The sequence below is a fragment of the Nerophis ophidion genome, linkage group LG11, assembly GCF_033978795.1.
Source record: "Nerophis ophidion isolate RoL-2023_Sa linkage group LG11, RoL_Noph_v1.0, whole genome shotgun sequence".
In the NCBI taxonomy this organism is placed as follows: domain Eukaryota; kingdom Metazoa; phylum Chordata; class Actinopteri; order Syngnathiformes; family Syngnathidae; genus Nerophis; species Nerophis ophidion.
This window is the reverse complement of record NC_084621.1, coordinates 12,887,490-12,905,761: the sequence shown is the minus strand read 5'-3', so window position 1 is coordinate 12,905,761 and position 18,272 is coordinate 12,887,490. Positions and strand designations below refer to the sequence as shown.

Genomic DNA, 18,272 nt, shown 5'->3' with positions numbered 1-18,272 from the left:
ACAGACTACTAAGAAGTCAGACAGAACACAAGAAAGTAAGCTAAGGCTTTAGGAAGTTAGCCAAGCTACCAGAAAGTTAGTCGGGGGACCAGGAAGTTAGCCAGGCTACCAGCAAATTAGCCAGGCTACCAGGAAGTTAGCCTGGCAACCCGGAAGCTAACAATTAAGACTCTGTTTGAAGTTAAACAGACTATCAAGAAGTCAGACAGAACACAAGAAAGTTATCTAGAGCTTTAGGAAGTTAGCCAAGCTACCAGGAAGTTAGTCAGGGGACCAGGAAGTTAGCCAGGCTACCAGGAAGTTAGCCTGGCAACCCGGAAGTAAACAATTAAGACTTTGTTTGAAGTTAAACAGACTACTAAGAAGTCAGACAGAACACAAGAAAGTAAGCTAAGGCTTTAGGAAGTTAGCCAAGCTACCAGAAAGTTAGTCGGGGGACCAGGAAGTTAGCCAGGCTACCAGCAAATTAGCCAGGCTACCAGGAAGTTAGCCTGGCAACCCGGAAGCTAACAATTAAGACTCTGTTTGAAGTTAAACAGACTATCAAGAAGTCAGACAGAACAGAAGAAAGTTATCTAGAGCTTTAGGAAGTTAGCCAAGCTACCAGGAAGTTAGTCAGGGGACCAGGAAGTTAGCCAGGCTACCAGGAAGTTAGCCTGGCAACCCGGAAGTAAATAATTAAGACTTTGTTTGAAGTTAAACAGACTACCAAGAAGTTAGACAGAACACAAGAAAGTTAGCTAAGGCTTTAGGAAGTTAGCCAGGCTACCAGCAAATTAGCCGGGCTACCAGGAAGTTAGCCTGGCAACCCGGAAGCTAACAATTAAGACTCTGTTTGAAGTTAAACAGACTATCAAGAAGTCAGACAGAACACAAGAAAGTTATCTAGAGCTTTAGGAAGTTAGCCAAGCTACCAGGAAGTTAGTCAGGGGACCAGGAAGTTAGCCAGGCTACCAGGAAGTTAGCCTGGCAACCCGGAAGTAAATAATTAAGACTTTGTTTGAAGTTAAACAGACTACCAAGAAGTTAGACAGAACACAAGAAAGTTAGCTAAGGCTTTAGGAAGTTAGCCAGGCTACCAGCAAATTAGCCGGGCTACCAGGAAGATAGCCTGGCAACCCGGAAGCTAACAATTAAGACTTTGTTTGAAGTTAAACAGACTACCGAGAAGTCAGACAGAACACAACAAAGTAAGCTCGGGCTTTAGGAAGCTAGCCAAGCTACCAGGAAGTTAGCCAGGCAACCCAGAAGTTAACAATTAAGACTTTGTTTAAAGTTAAACATACTACCGAGAAGTCAGACAGAACACAAGAAAGTTATCTAGGGCTTTAGGAAGTTAGTCCGGCTACCACAAAATTAACAAGACTTTTTAAAAAATGGTACAGACTACCAGGAAGTTGGCCAAAACACAAAGAAGTTAGTCAGGGTATCAGGAAGTTAGCCGGGATACCAGGAAGTTGACCAGCCAACCCGAAAGCTAACAATTTAAGGGGAACATTATCACCAGATCTATGTAAGCGTCAATATATACCTTGATGTTGCAGAAAAAACGATTTCCGAACTCTAAAAGGGTGAATTTGGCGATTGAAACACCTTTCAATTGTTCGCTGTCGGAGCAATGACCTTTCACCCGTGACGTTACAACGGGAAGCAAGCTGCCATTTTGTCAAACACATTACACACACCAAGTCAAATTAGCTCTGTTAATTTCCGTTTTTTCGACTGTTTTCCGTACCTTGGAGACATCATGCCTCGTCGGTGTGTTGTCAGAGGGTGTAACAACACACACAGGGACGGTTTCAAGTTGACTTACGTGGAGTGTGCTAATCAGACATATCAATGGTCACGGCATGCTAATTGATGCTAACATGCTATTTAGGCTAGGTGTATGTACATAATGCATCATTATGCCTCATTTGTAGCTATATTTGCATCCAGCCTTTCCCCCCACCCACATTTAATGCCAAACAAACACATACCAATCGACGAATTCAAGTTGCACCAGTTGTCAAAAGATGCGAAAGTCCCTCGTTTGTTCTGTTCTGTCGTAGCATCGCCACTGACGATAGCGATGCTACGACAGAGATGGCACAGAGATATGTGGATATACTGCGACACTCAAAGCAGATGCATTTCCAATGATAAAGTCAACAAAATCACAAAGGTGAGTTTTGTTGATGTTATTGACTTATGTGGCTAATCAGACATATTTGCGCACGGCATGACTGCAAGCTAATCGATGCTAACATGCTATTTAGGCGAGCTGTATGCACAAATTGCATCATTATGACTCATTTGTAGCTATATTTGGATCCAGCCTTTCCCTCCACCCACATTTAATGCCAAACAAACACATACCAATCGACGGATTCAAGTTGCACCAGTGGTCAAAAGATGCAATCTTCGGTTAGAAGGCAATCGCCGAATTCGTCCTCGTTGCCGCTGTCTGTCGTGATATGGCTCAATAGCTTCAGTTTCTTCTTCAATTCGTTTTCGCTATCTGCCTCCACACTCCATCCATTCGTTTCAATACATGCGTAATCTGTTGAATCGTTTAAGCCGCTGAAATCCGAGTCTGAATCCGAGCTAATGTCGCTATATATTTCTGTTCTATCCGCCATGTTTGTTTGTATTGGCATCACGCAGTGACGTCACAGGAAAATGGACGGGTGGATATAGCGATGGTGAAAATTTGAAGCAGTTTTTCAGGATATTGAGTGATGAGTAACATTTAAAAAAAAACTTCGAAAAATAAAATAAGCCACTGGGAACTGATTTTTATTGGTTTTAACCCTTCTGAAATTGTGATAATGTTCCCCTTTAAGACGTTGTTTAAAGTTAAACACACTACCAAGAAGTCAGACGGGACACAAGAAAGTTAGTTAGGGCTTTAGGAAGTAAGCCAAGCTACCAGGAAGTTAACCAGGGTACCAGGAAGTTAGCCAGGCTACCCAAAAGTAAACAATTAAGACTTTGTTTAAAGTTAAACAGACTACCAAGAAGTCAGACAGAACACAAGAAAGTTATCCACGCTACCAGGAAGTTTGTGAGGGTAACAAGAAGTTAGCCAGAATACCAATAATTTATCCAGCCTACAAGGAAGTTAGCTGGGTTAGCAAAAACTTAGCCAGGGTACCAGGAAGTCAATAATTAAGACATTTTAAAAGTTGGACAGACTACCAAGAACTTGGCCAGAACACAAGGAAGTTAGCCAGGGTATCAGGAAGTTAGCCGGGATACCAGGAAGTAAGCCAGGCAACCAGGAAGTTAACAATTAAGACTTTGTTTGAAGTTAAACAGACTACCGAGAAGTCAGACAGAACACAAGAAAGTTACATAGGGCTTTAGGAAGTTAGCCAGGCTACCAGGAAGTTAACCAGGGTACCAGGAAGTTAGCCAGGCAACCCGAAAGTAAACAATTAAGACTTTGTTTAAAGTTAAACAGACTACCAAGAAGTCAGACAGAACACAAGAAAGTTATCCACGCTACCAGGAAGTTGGTCAGGGTAACAAGAAGTTAGCCAGAATACCAAAAATCTAACCAGCCTACAAGGAAGTTAGCTGGGTTAGCAAAAACTGAGCCAGGGTACCAGGAAGTCAACAATTAAGACCTTTTAAAAGTTGGACAGACTACCAAGAACTTGGCCAGAACACAAGGAAGTTAGCCAGGGTATCAGGAAGTTAGCCGAGATACCAGGAAGTAAGCCAGGCAACCAGGAAGTTAACAATTAAGACTTTGTTTAAAGTTAAACAGACTACCAAGAAGTCAGACAGAACGCAAGAAAGTTAGCTAGGGCTTTAGGAAGTTAGCCGGGCTACCAGGAAGTTAACCAGGGTACCAGGAAGTTAGCCAGGCTACACGAAAGTAAACAATTAAGACTTTGTTTAAAGTTAAACAGACTACCAAGAAGTCAGACAGAACACAAGAAAGTTATCCAAGCTACCAGGAAGTTAGTCAGGGAACCAGGAAGTTAGCCAGGCTACCAGGAAGTTAGCCTGGCAACCCGGAAGTAAACAATTAAGACTTTGTTTGAAGTTAAACAGACTACTAAGAAGTCAGACAGAACACAAGAAAGTAAGCTAAGGCTTTAGGAAGTTAGCCAAGCTACCAGAAAGTTAGTCGGGGGACCAGGAAGTTAGCCAGGCTACCAGCAAATTAGCCAGGCTACCAGGAAGTTAGCCTGGCAACCCGGAAGCTAAAAATTAAGACTCTGTTTGAAGTTAAACAGACTATCAAGAAGTCAGACAGAACACAAGAAAGTTATCTAGAGCTTTAGGAAGTTAGCCAAGCTACCAGGAAGTTAGTCAGGGGACCAGGAAGTTAGCCAGGCTACCAGGAAGTTAGCCTGGCAACCCGGAAGTAAATAATTAAGACTTTGTTTGAAGTTAAACAGACTACCAAGAAGTTAGACAGAACACAAGAAAGTTAGCTAAGGCTTTAGGAAGTTAGCCAAGCTACCAGAAAGTTAGTCGGGGGACCAGGAAGTTAGCCAGGCTACCAGCAAATTAGCCGGGCTACCAGGAAGATAGCCTGGCAACCCGGAAGCTAACAATTAAGACTTTGTTTGAAGTTAAACAGACTACCGAGAAGTCAGACAGAACACAACAAAGTAAGCTCGGGCTTTAGGAAGCTAGCCAAGCTACCAGGAAGTTAGCCAGGCAACCCAGAAGTTAACAATTAAGACTTTGTTTAAAGTTAAACATACTACCGAGAAGTCAGACAGAACACAAGAAAGTTATCTAGGGCTTTAGGAAGTTAGTCCGGCTACCACAAAATTAACAAGACTTTTTTAAAAATGGTACAGACTACCAGGAAGTTGGCCAAAACACAAAGAAGTTAGTCAGGGTATCAGGAAGTTAGCCGGGATACCAGGAAGTTGACCAGCCAACCCGAAAGCTAACAATTTAAGGGGAACATTATCACCAGATCTATGTAAGCGTCAATATATACCTTGATGTTGCAGAAAAAACGATTTCCGAACTCTAAAAGGGTGAATTTGGCGATTGAAACACCTTTCAATTGTTCGCTGTCGGAGCAATGACCTTTCACCCGTGACGTTACAACGGGAAGCAAGCTGCCATTTTGTCAAACACATTACACACACCAAGTCAAATTAGCTCTGTTAATTTCCGTTTTTTCGACTGTTTTCCGTACCTTGGAGACATCATGCCTCGTCGGTGTGTTGTCAGAGGGTGTAACAACACACACAGGGACGGTTTCAAGTTGACTTACGTGGAGTGTGCTAATCAGACATATCAATGGTCACGGCATGCTAATTGATGCTAACATGCTATTTAGGCTAGGTGTATGTACATAATGCATCATTATGCCTCATTTGTAGCTATATTTGCATCCAGCCTTTCCCCCCACCCACATTTAATGCCAAACAAACACATACCAATCGACGGATTCAAGTTGCACCAGTTGTCAAAAGATGCGAAAGTCCCTCGTTTGTTCTGTTCTGTCGTAGCATCGCCACTGACGATAGCGATGCTACGACAGAGATGGCACAGAGATATGTGGATATACTGCGACACTCAAAGCAGATGCATTTCCAATGATAAAGTCAACAAAATCACAAAGGTGAGTTTTGTTGATGTTATTGACTTATGTGCTAATCAGACATATTTGCGCACGGCATGACTGCAAGCTAATCGATGCTAACATGCTATTTAGGCGAGCTGTATGCACAAATTGCATCATTATGACTCATTTGTAGCTATATTTGGATCCAGCCTTTCCCTCCACCCACATTTAATGCCAAACAAACACATACCAATCGACGGATTCAAGTTGCACCAGTGGTCAAAAGATGCAATCTTCGGTTAGAAGGCGATCGCCAAATTTGTCCTCGTTGCCGCTGTCTGTCGTGATATGGCTCAATAGCTTCAGTTTCTTCTTCAATTTCGTTTTCGCTATCTGCCTCCACACTCCATCCATTCGTTTCAATACATGCGTAATCTGTTGAATCGCTTAAGCCGCTGAAATCCGAGTCTGAATCCGAGCTAATGTCGCTATATATTTCTATTCTATCCGCCATGTTTGTTTGTATTGGCATCACGCAGTGACGTCACAGGAAAATGGACGGGTGGATATAGCGATGGTGAAAATTTGAAACAGTTTTTCAGGATATTGAGTGATGAGTAACATTTAAAAAAAAACTTCTAAAAAAAAAAATAAGCCACTGGGAACTGATTTTTATTGGTTTTAACCCTTCTGAAATTGTGATAATGTTCCCCTTTAAGACGTTGTTTAAAGTTAAACACACTACCAAGAAGTCAGACGGGACACAAGAAAGTTAGTTAGGGCTTTAGGAAGTAAGCCAAGCTACCAGGAAGTTAACCAGGGTACCAGGAAGTTAGCCAGGCTACCCGAAAGTAAACAATTAAGACTTTGTTTAAAGTTAAACAGACTACCAAGAAGTCAGACAGAACACAAGAAAGTTATCCACGCTACCAGGAAGTTTGTGAGGGTAACAAGAAGTTAGCCAGAATACCAATAATTTATCCAGCCTACAAGGAAGTTAGCTGGGTTAGCAAAAACTTAGCCAGGGTACCAGGAAGTCAACAATTAAGACCTTTTAAAAGTTGGACAGACTACCAAGAACTTGGCCAGAACACAAGGAAGTTAGCCAGGGTATCAGGAAGTTAGCCGGGATACCAGGAAGTAAGCCAGGCAACCAGGAAATTAACAATTAAGACTTTGTTTAAAGTTAAACAGACTACCGAGAAGTCAGACAGAACACAAGAAAGTTACATAGGGCTTTAGGAAGTTAGCCAGGCTACCAGGAAGTTAACCAGGGTACCAGGAAGTTAGCCAGGCTACACGAAAGTAAACAATTAAGACTTTGTTTAAAGTTAAACAGACTACCGAGAAGTCAGACAGAACACAAGAAAGTTACATAGGGCTTTAGGAAGTTAGCCAGGCTACCAGGAAGTTAACCAGGGTACCAGGAAGTTAGCCAGGCTACACGAAAGTAAACAATTAAGACTTTGTTTAAAGTTAAACAGACTACCAAGAAGTCAGACAGAACACAAGAAAGTTATCCACGCTACCAGGAAGTTGGTCAGGGTAACAAGAAGTTAGCCAGAATACCAAACATGTATCCAGCCTACAAGGAAGTTAGCTGGGTTAGCAAAAACTTAGCCAGGGTACCAAGAAGTCAACAATTAAGACCTTTTAAAAGTTGGACAGACTACCAAGAACTTGGCCAGAACACAAGGAAGTTAGCCAGGGTATCTGGAAGTTAGCCGGGATACCAGGAAGTAAGCCAGGCAACCAGGAAGTTAACAATTAAGACTTTGTTTAAAGTTAATCAGACTACCAAGAAGTCAGACAGAACACAAGAAAGTTACATAGGGCTTAAGGAAGTTAGCCCGGCTACCAGGAAGTTAGCCCGGCAAACAGAAGTTCTTAAACAACACATGAATATTTTGGCAAAGACGCCAATGAATGCAGTGTTTAATACTGCGTGAGTTCCTGGGATTGCTTTGAAAAAACACATTCTTCTTCCTCATTATCAGCTGTTAAAAATGGAGCTGAAGAGGGAAGCACAACATGGAGAAATGCGAGCGACTGCATCTCGCCACAAATGAGACGAGCCGCAGAGCGCTAAACAAAGTCATGTCTTTTTAAAATAAAATAAATAATTAATAATGTTTAAAGAAATCCAACCAGTGAGACCGGGACCGCAAACATAGTTGGCAGCTGACGGAGGACAACCAGGATGAAAACAAAGCCAGACAACATTCACGCGACGTTTTGGAGCCTGGAGAAGCACATTTTTCCTTGACTAGCTCTGTAAATAAACATCATGTTTAGCACTTGGACAACAACACTGCAGAACTGCACTTGTTATTGTGGTTTTCCTCCTTTGTCCAAAAACCAAAGTGCTCTTTCACCCATAAAGAATATTGTAAGTTCCAGATACCGAAAAATATGAACAAAAACACATTTTATAGATAATAACTATAGTTTTACATCTGGGAAACAATGTGAAATATATATTGTATTTCCTTGAATTGCCGCCGGGTATATAGTATGCGCCTGCCTAGAATTACTGCCGGGTCAAACTCGTCTCGCAAAATAATTAGCGCATGCTTAGCATTACCGCCGGCTCAGGATTAACGCCGGGTCAAACTTGTTTCCCAAAATCTTATTTTTATCAGTGCGTGTCTAGAATTTCCGCCGGGTCAAACTTGTTTCGCAAAAATATTAGCATATGCCAAGAATTTCCACCGGGTCAAACTCGTCACGTCACGAGTGACACTTCACCTGTCATCATTTTCAAAATGGAGGAGACTGATTTCAATCATTTGAAATCGCATAAAGGGAAGAAGATTAAGAGCTATTCAGTAGGATTTAAGGTCCAAGCTATTGAATATGCTAAAAAGAACAGTAAGCAGCTATGTTTTATTAATATACCGTAGCTGCGTGTGTCAAATATGAGTCATTAAATGACTCCCGCCTCCTGGTGGTAGAGGGCGCCAGTGATCCTTCTTGCGACTACTCGGCTGCAGAAGAAGTGACAACAAGTGCAGTGATATGTGCTGGGAACAGATATGACGCGGGGGGTGCACGACAGACCTTTTAAGATGTGACACCACTACTCTTATGCTGGCTATGTAAACAACCGGGCTGAAATAAAGCATGTTCCAGTCATAAATACCCAATGTATTATTTATACATTAACACTTCATGGTGGGATAAAGAGATCACCCACAGAGCAAAACGAGAGGGGGAGTTGTCTGAGGATGATTCTGTCGTCGCCTGCACTACAGGTGAGGAACCGAGCTAACTGATAGCAGCGGTTTGATAGCAGTTTCCTAAATTGGACTTTCAATCGAAGCAGTAGGTAATAAAGGAAGATCTTCATCGAGACAGACTTTTAAAACTGAAGAAAGATAAGGAAGACTTCTATAAACTTTTGATCAACTATAAATGTATATATATATATATATATATATATATATATATATATATATATAAATATATATATATTCGATAATAATGTGATTGATATATATATATATATATATATATATATATATATATATATATATATATATATATATATTGATATATATATATATATATATAAATATATATATATTCGATAATAATGTGATTGATATATATATATATATATATATATATATATATATATATATATATATATATATATATATATATATATATTGATATATATATATATATATATATATATTCGATAATAATGTGATTGATATATATATATATATATATATATATTCGATAATAATGTGTTAACTATGAATTTATATATATATATAAATTGATATATATATAAATTTTAGTTTTATAGATATATATATATAGAATTTTATAGTTAATGCGTTATTGTCGCATATACATATATATATATATAAAAAAAAAAATATATATATATATATATATATATACATATATATATATACATATATATATACATATATACATATATATATATATATATATATATACATATACATATATATACAAATACATATATATATATATATACATATATATATATGTATACATATACATATATATATATGTATATATTATATATATATATATATATATATAATATATAATATATATAATATCGATATATATAATATCGATTCTTTGGGTCATGATTCGATAATATATCGATTTTTTCGATTCGATTCGATTCTCGATTCAAAAACGATATTTTTCCGATTCAAAATGATTCTGTATTCATTCAATACATAGGATTTCAGCAGGATCCACCCCAGTCTGCTGACATGCAAGCAGAGTAGTAGATTTTTTTTTAAAAGCTTTTATAATTGTAAAGGACAATGTTTTATCAACTGATTGCCAGAATGTAAATTTGTTTTAATGATTAAACGAACCAAAAATATGACTTATTTTATCTTTGTGAAAACATTGGACACAGTGTGTTGTCAAGCTTATGAGATGTGATGCAAGTGTAAGCCACTGTGACACTATTGTTGTTTTTTATTATTTTTATAAATGTCTAATGATAATGTCAATGAAGGATTTTTAATCACTGCTATGCTGAAATTAATACTAATATTGATACTGTTGTTGATAATATTCATTTTTGTTTCACTATTTTTGGTTTGTTCTGTGTCGTGTTTGTGTATAATTTTTCACCGTGAGAAAAAGCGACATTCCAGCAGCAAACGCCTGCTCCGTGAGTCGTTCTAGAGGTGGGTGGTGTTTCACTTTCGTGTTCAGATTACGCAACATTTAGATTGATACTGTGACTGATTTAGTAAGTAAGATGACACACAAGCTCAACAGAAATGCAAAACTGTCAGCAGGATGTCGAAAGTAGACGTTTTTATTGCAAACTGTCGATTTGAAATTAAAACATTAAAACAATCACACACTTTTCCGGTTTCAAAATAAAAGAGGTACACTATACATCCGGTTTAACTACGTTAAGGGTGTCTCCTTAATAAACGGCTTCACATCAGCAGCCACACCTAACAAAATAAAGTAATATAATGTATTGTAGCGTCCAGGAGAAAACAAAGTCTGACTTTCTTTTTAGCTTTTGTTGCCAATTTTTTTTATAACAACGGGCTCAATCCCAACAAGAGTTTCCTCCGTGCTTCACTTCCAGACACACAACACTTGTTCATTCTCTGCCAACACGGTGTGTTCACAGACCATGGGAAAAATGGCCATCATAACACACTAACGTACAAGTTAACACCAACAGGTTAGTTACAGTATGAATGGCTATGTATTGTTGTTGTTTGCGCACTATTGTCAACAATGTGACCTCGGACTATGTTAAGGTAACGAGTTGGAGTTCCCCAGGATTTGGTCCTTGGCCCTGCACTCTTCAGTACTTACGACATCATACGCAAATACGGTGTTAGCTTTCACTGTTGTGCTGATGACACCCAACTCTACATGCCCCTAAAGCTGACCAACACGCCGGATTGTAGTCAGCTGGAGGCGTGTCTTAATGAAATTAAACAATGGATGTCCGCTAACTTTTTGCAACTCAACGCCAAAAAACCGGAAATGCTGATTATCGGTCCTGCTAGACACCAAACTCTATTTAATAATACAACTCTAACATTTGACAACCAAACAATTAAACAAGGCGACACGGTAAAGAATCTGGGTGTTATCTTCGACCCAACTTTCTCCTTTGAGTCACACATTAAAAGCGTTACTAAAACGGCCTTCTTTCATCTCCGTAATATCGCTAAAATTCGCTCCATTCTGTCCACTAAAGACGCTGAGATCATTATCCATGCGTTTGTTACGTCTCGCCTCGACTACTGTAACGTATTATTTTCGGGTCTCCCCATGTCTAGCATTAAAAGATTACAGTTGGTACAAAATGCGGCTGCTAGACTTTTGACAAGAACAAGAAGGTTTGATCATATTACGCCTATACTGTACTAAGGGAGCTAGCACTGGAAGCTAGAAAACAAAAAGGAACTTTAGCATGGAAGCTAGTGGATAGCAAACAGAAAAACTGGAAATAACTAATGCTAACAGAAACAGCTTACCGCTACGACGACCAGAACAAAATGTAGCATGACAGGTAGTAGCTGTAACAAAACGACACGACAGGTAGCAACGACAATAAAATGATCCAGCAACTGACACAAGACAAAGCAGGTACAAATAGGAGCAGGCTGATTGGCAACGGGTGTGGCCAGTTGCTAATCAGCCGCAGCTGAGGAGGAACACAGCACTCAGGGAACAAGACAGGAAGCGGACAAAATAAGACCACTAGACAGGAACTAAAGACAGGACATACTAAACACAGAGGAAACAGACAAATGCAGAGGAAAAAACTAAAACATAGACAAACTGTCAGGGGAAAGCCTGACACTACTGTATATACCTTTATATACATATATACCTATATATATATATACCTATACTAGCTCACCTGTACTGGCTTCCTGTGCACTTAAGATGTGACTTTAAAGTTTTACTACTTAGATATAAAATACTACACGGTCTAGCTCCATCCTATCTTGCTGATTGTATTGTACCATATGTCCCGGCAAGAAATCTAACTTCAAAGAACTGCGGCTTATTAGTCATTCCCAGAGCCCAAAAAAAGTCTGCGAGCTATAGAGCTTTTTCTATTGGGGCTCCAGTACTCTGGAATGTTCTCCCGGTAACAGTTTGAGATGCTACCTCAGTAGAAGCATTTAAGTCTCACCTTAAAACTCATCTGTATACTCTAGCCTTTAAATAGACTCCCTTTTTAGACCAGTTGATCTGCCATTTCTTTTCTTTTCTGGTCTTCCCCCCTCTCCCTTGTGGAAGGGGAGGGAGGGGAGGGATTGGGGGAATAGGTCCGGTGGCCATGGATGAAATGCTGGCTGTCCAGAGTCAAGGCCCGGGGTGGACCGCTCGCCTGTGCATCGGTTGGGGAAATCTCTGTGCTGCTGATCTGTCTCAGCTTGGGATGGTTTCCTGAGGGCCCCACTATGGACTGGACTCTCACTATTATGTTAGATCCACTATGGACTGGACTCTCATTATTATGTTGGATCCACTATGGACTGGACTCTCACTATTATGTTAGATCCACTATGGACTGGACTCTCACTATTATGTTAGATCCATTATGGACTGGACTCTCACTATTATGTTAGATCCACTATGGACTGGACTCACATTATTATGTTAGATCCACTATGGAGTGGACTCTCACTATCATGTTAGATCCACTGTGGACTGGACTCTCACTATTATGTTAGATACACTATGTACTGGACTCTCACTATCATGTTGGATCCACTATGGACTGGACTCTCACTATTATGTTAGATCCACTATGGACTGGACTCTCACTATTATGTTAGATCCACTATGGACTGGACTCTCACTATTATGTTAGATCCACTATGGACTGGACTCTCACACTATTATGTTAGGTCCACTATGGACTGGACTCTCACTATTATGTTAGATCCACTATGGACTGGACTCTCACACTATTATGTTAGATCCACTATGGACTGGACTCTCACTATTATCTTAGATCCACTATGGACTGGACTCTCACGATTATGTTAGATCCACTATGGACTGGACTCTCATTATTATGTTATATCCACTATGGACTGGACTCTCACTATCATGTTTGATCCACTATGGACTGGACTTTCACTATTATGTTAGATCCACAATAGACTGGACTCTCACTATTATGTTAGTCCACTATGGACTGGACTCTCACTATTATTTTGGATCCACTATGGACTGGACTCTCACTATTATGTTAGATCCACTATGGACTGGACTCTCACTATTATGTTGGATCCACTATGGACTGGACTCTCACTATTATGTTAGATCCACTATGGACTGGACTCTCACTATTATGTTAGATCCATTATGGACTGGACTCTCACTATTATGTTAGATCCACTATGGACTGGACTCACATTATTATGTTAGATCCACTATGGAGTGGACTCTCACTATCATGTTAGATCCACTGTGGACTGGACTCTCACTATTATGTTAGATACACTATGGACTGGACTCTCACTATCATGTTGGATCCACTATGGACTGGACTCTCACTATTATGTTAGATCCACTATGGACTGGACTCTCACTATTATGTTAGATCCACTATGGACTGGACTCTCACTATTATGTTAGATCCACTATGGACTGGACTCTCACACTATTATGTTAGGTCCACTATGGACTGGACTCTCACTATTATGTTAGATCCACTATGGACTGGACTCTCACACTATTATGTTAGATCCACTATGGACTGGACTCTCACTATTATCTTAGATCCACTATGGACTGGACTCTCACGATTATGTTGGATCCACTATGGACTGGACTCTCATTATTATGTTATATCCACTATGGACTGGACTCTCACTATCATGTTTGATCCACTATGGACTGGACTTTCACTATTATGTTAGATCCACAATAGACTGGACTCTCAATATTATGTTAGTCCACTATGGACTGGACTCTCACTATTATTTTGGATCCACTATGGACTGGACTCTCACTATTATGTTAGATCCATTATGGACTGGACTCTCACTATTATGTTGGATCCACTATGGACTGGACTCTCACTATTATGTTAGATCCACTATGGACTGGACTCTCACTATTATGTTAGATCCATTATGGACTGGACTCTCACTATTATGTTAGATCCACTATGGACTGGACTCACATTATTATGTTAGATCCACTATGGAGTGGATTCTCACTATCATGTTAGATCCACTGTGGACTGGACTCTCACTATTATGTTAGATACACTATGGACTGGACTCTCACTATCATGTTGGATCCACTATGGACTGGACTCTCACTATTATGTTAGATCCACTATGGACTGGACTCTCACTATTATGTTAGATCCACTATGGACTGGACTCTCACTATTATGTTAGATCCACTATGGACTGGACTCTCACACTATTATGTTAGGTCCACTATGGACTGGACTCTCACTATTATGTTAGATCCACTATGGACTGGACTCTCACACTATTATGTTAGATCCACTATGGACTGGACTCTCACTATTATCTTAGATCCACTATGGACTGGACTCTCACGATTATGTTAGATCCACTATGGACTGGACTCTCATTATTATGTTATATCCACTATGGACTGGACTCTCACTATCATGTTTGATCCACTATGGACTGGACTTTCACTATTATGTTAGATCCACAATAGACTGGACTCTCACTATTATGTTAGTCCACTATGGACTGGACTCTCACTATTATTTTGGATCCACTATGGACTGGACTCTCACTATTATGTTAGATCCACTATGGACTGGACTCTCACTATTATGTTAGATCCACTATGGACTGGACTCTCACTATTATGTTAGATCCACTATGGACTGGACTCTCACTATTATGTTAGATCCACTATGGACTGGACTCTCACTATTATGTTAGATCCACTATGGACTGGACTTTCACAATATTATGTTAGATCCACTCGAAGTCCATTGCATCCAGTCTCCCCTAGAGTGGGGGTTGGGGGGGTGTCACCACACCTGCGGTCCTTTCCAAGGTTTCTCACAGTCATTCTCATTGACATCTCACTGCGCTTTGAGTTTTTCCTTGCCCTTTTGTGGGCTCTGAACCGAGGATGTCGTCGTGGCTTGTGCAGCCCTTTGAGACACTTGGGATTTAGGGCTAAATAAATAAACATTGATTGATTAATTATTGATGCACCGAAAGTTTGTCAGGAAAAAGACGTACTTTAATCACCGGAAGTGCTCCTGAAACCGATGTGATGACATAAACTATACGTGCTAGGTTGTACGGAGCAGAGGAAGCGTGTCGGCGCTGTGGACGTACTTGAATATATTGGAGACATACCCGCAGACAACGATCTCCACAATTTACGATGACACTGGCGGCGTTTAACGAGAGAAAAGCTCCCAGGAAGTGTGACGTCGGGCTCTCTGCAGCATGCTTTTGTCACAGACGTGGCGCGACATCATCTAAACACAGACTCTCAACACCAGTACAGTCTCCAATAACACCAGAAATAGATGCTAGATTCGTTGCCAAAAGAAAAAGAAAAGTTTTTTTTTAATTCTCAAGAACCTACAATGTACAATAAGAAACAACAATTGAAAAATAGAACAAAAACGATATTATGTAAAAAAATACATAAATGTTAATACTATAATAATAACAGATTTGTTTTGCCTTTTTAAAGAGTATATGCAATCATGTGATGATGTCATACTGACCACGCCCCTAACCACACCCCCACAGAAACCCTGACAACCAAAAGCGCATACATACATACAGACAGACAGACAGACAGACAGACAGACAGACAGACAGACAGACAGACAGACAGACAGACAGACAGACAGACAGACAGACAGACAGACAGACAGACAGACAGACAGACAGACAGACAGACAGACAGACAGACAGACAGACAGACAGACAGACAGACAGACAGACAGACAGACAGACAGACAGACAGACAGACAGACAGACAGACAGACAGACAGACAGACAGACAGACAGACAGACAGACAGACAGACAGACAGACAGACAGACAGACAGACAGACAGACAGACAGACAGACAGACAGACAGACAGACAGACAGACAGACAGACAGACAGACAGACAGACAGACAGACAGACAGACAGACAGACAGACAGACAGACAGACAGACAGACAGACAGACAGACAGACAGACAGACAGACAGACAGACAGACAGACAGACAGACAGACAGACAGACAGACAGACAGACAGACAGACAGACAGACAGACAGACAGACAGACAGACAGACAGACAGACAGACAGACAGACAGACAGACAGACAGACAGACAGACAGACAGACAGACAGACAGACAGACAGACAGACAGACAGACAGACAGACAGACAGACAGACAGACAGACAGACAGACAGACAGACAGACAGACAGACAGACAGACAGACAGACAGACAGACAGACAGACAGACAGACAGACAGACAGACAGACAGACAGACAGACAGACAGACAGACAGACAGACAGACAGACAGACAGACAGACATACATACATACATACATACATACATACATACATACATACATACATACATACATACATACATACATACATACATACATACATACATACATACATACATACATACATACATACATACATACATACATACATACATACATACATACATACATACATACATACATACATACATACATACATACATACATACATACATACATACATACATACATACATACATACATACATACATACATACATACATACATACATACATACATACATACATACATACATACATACATACATACATACATACATACATACATACATACATACATACATACATACATACATACATACATACATACATACATACATACATACATACATACATACATACATACATACATACATACATACATACATACATACATACATACATACATACATACATACATACATACATACATACATACATACATACATACATACATACATACATACATACATACATACATACATACATACATACATACATACATACATACATACATACATACATACATACATACATACATACATACATACATACATACATACATACATACATACATACATACATACATACATACATACATACATACATACATACATACATACATACATACATACATACATACATACATACATACATACATACATACATACATACATACATACATACATACATACATACATACATACATACATACATACATACATACATACATACATACATACATACATACATACATACATACATACATACATACATACATACATACATACATACATACATACATACATACATACATACATACATACATACATACATACATACATACATACATACATACATACATACATACATACATACATACATACATACATACATACATACATACATACATACATACATACATACATACATACATACAGTAGATAACCCGCTCACATTCTTTCAACCCAGTGTGGCCCCCTAGTCAAAAAGTTTGGGGAGTAATCAAGAGAAGGTTGGTCAAATCTGCTCACCTCGTCTGTGCCGGCGGGCCTTGGAGGGCTTGACCAGATCAGCGTGAGCCATGGAGCTTAGGAACAACATCGCCAGCGCCACCAGACCCAGCTGCATAGTCCCTGTTGACGTCCTGGCTCTACAGGGTCCGTTGTGGACTAGCTCGGGCGGAGGACAGGTGGCCAATCCTGTGCTGCACGGGGGGATAGAACAGCGGCCAAGATGGACGATCCCTGCCTTTTCTCTCGGTCTTTGTGGTGGTCCTTCCAGTCTAGATCTTGCTGCACCCACCAGTCTGAGCGGCGGCGGGTCCGGAGGGAAATGGAGATGGAGGTCGCCAAATCTCGGGCGTTTCAACCCATGAAGCTGCAGGGGAGGCTTCTCTGTTGTTGCCAAAGCTCATGAGCGCCTCTTTTTGACAACGAAGACGACGTGCAGATGGACTGAAGGGTGAAGACGGACTCCTGATGATAGTTTGTGCTAAAACCTGAATAGGAGGGAGAAAAGAGTCAAATTAAGGCACTGGTGTCTAACTCGATCTGGTCTGCCACATTATTTATGTGACCCGCAAAAGCCTGGAAATAATATGGATAAATATATTTCTTATTTCCCTTTTGACATTAAAAATCATGTACTACATCAGGGGTG

At 40.0% G+C, this 18,272-nt stretch overlaps 1 protein-coding gene across 1 annotated transcript in view; it reads right to left on the bottom strand.

Annotated features, from left to right (window-relative positions):
• rspo1 (R-spondin 1) overlaps positions 1-18,272 on the bottom strand; it is a 70,034-nt gene that overhangs the window by 29,888 nt on the left and 21,874 nt on the right. The window contains exon 2 of the mRNA XM_061914695.1: positions 17,645-18,111. Within this exon, the coding sequence (XP_061770679.1) occupies positions 17,645-17,741 (97 nt within the window). The 5' untranslated portion in view covers positions 17,742-18,111. The remainder of the gene's footprint in view (positions 1-17,644; positions 18,112-18,272) is intronic.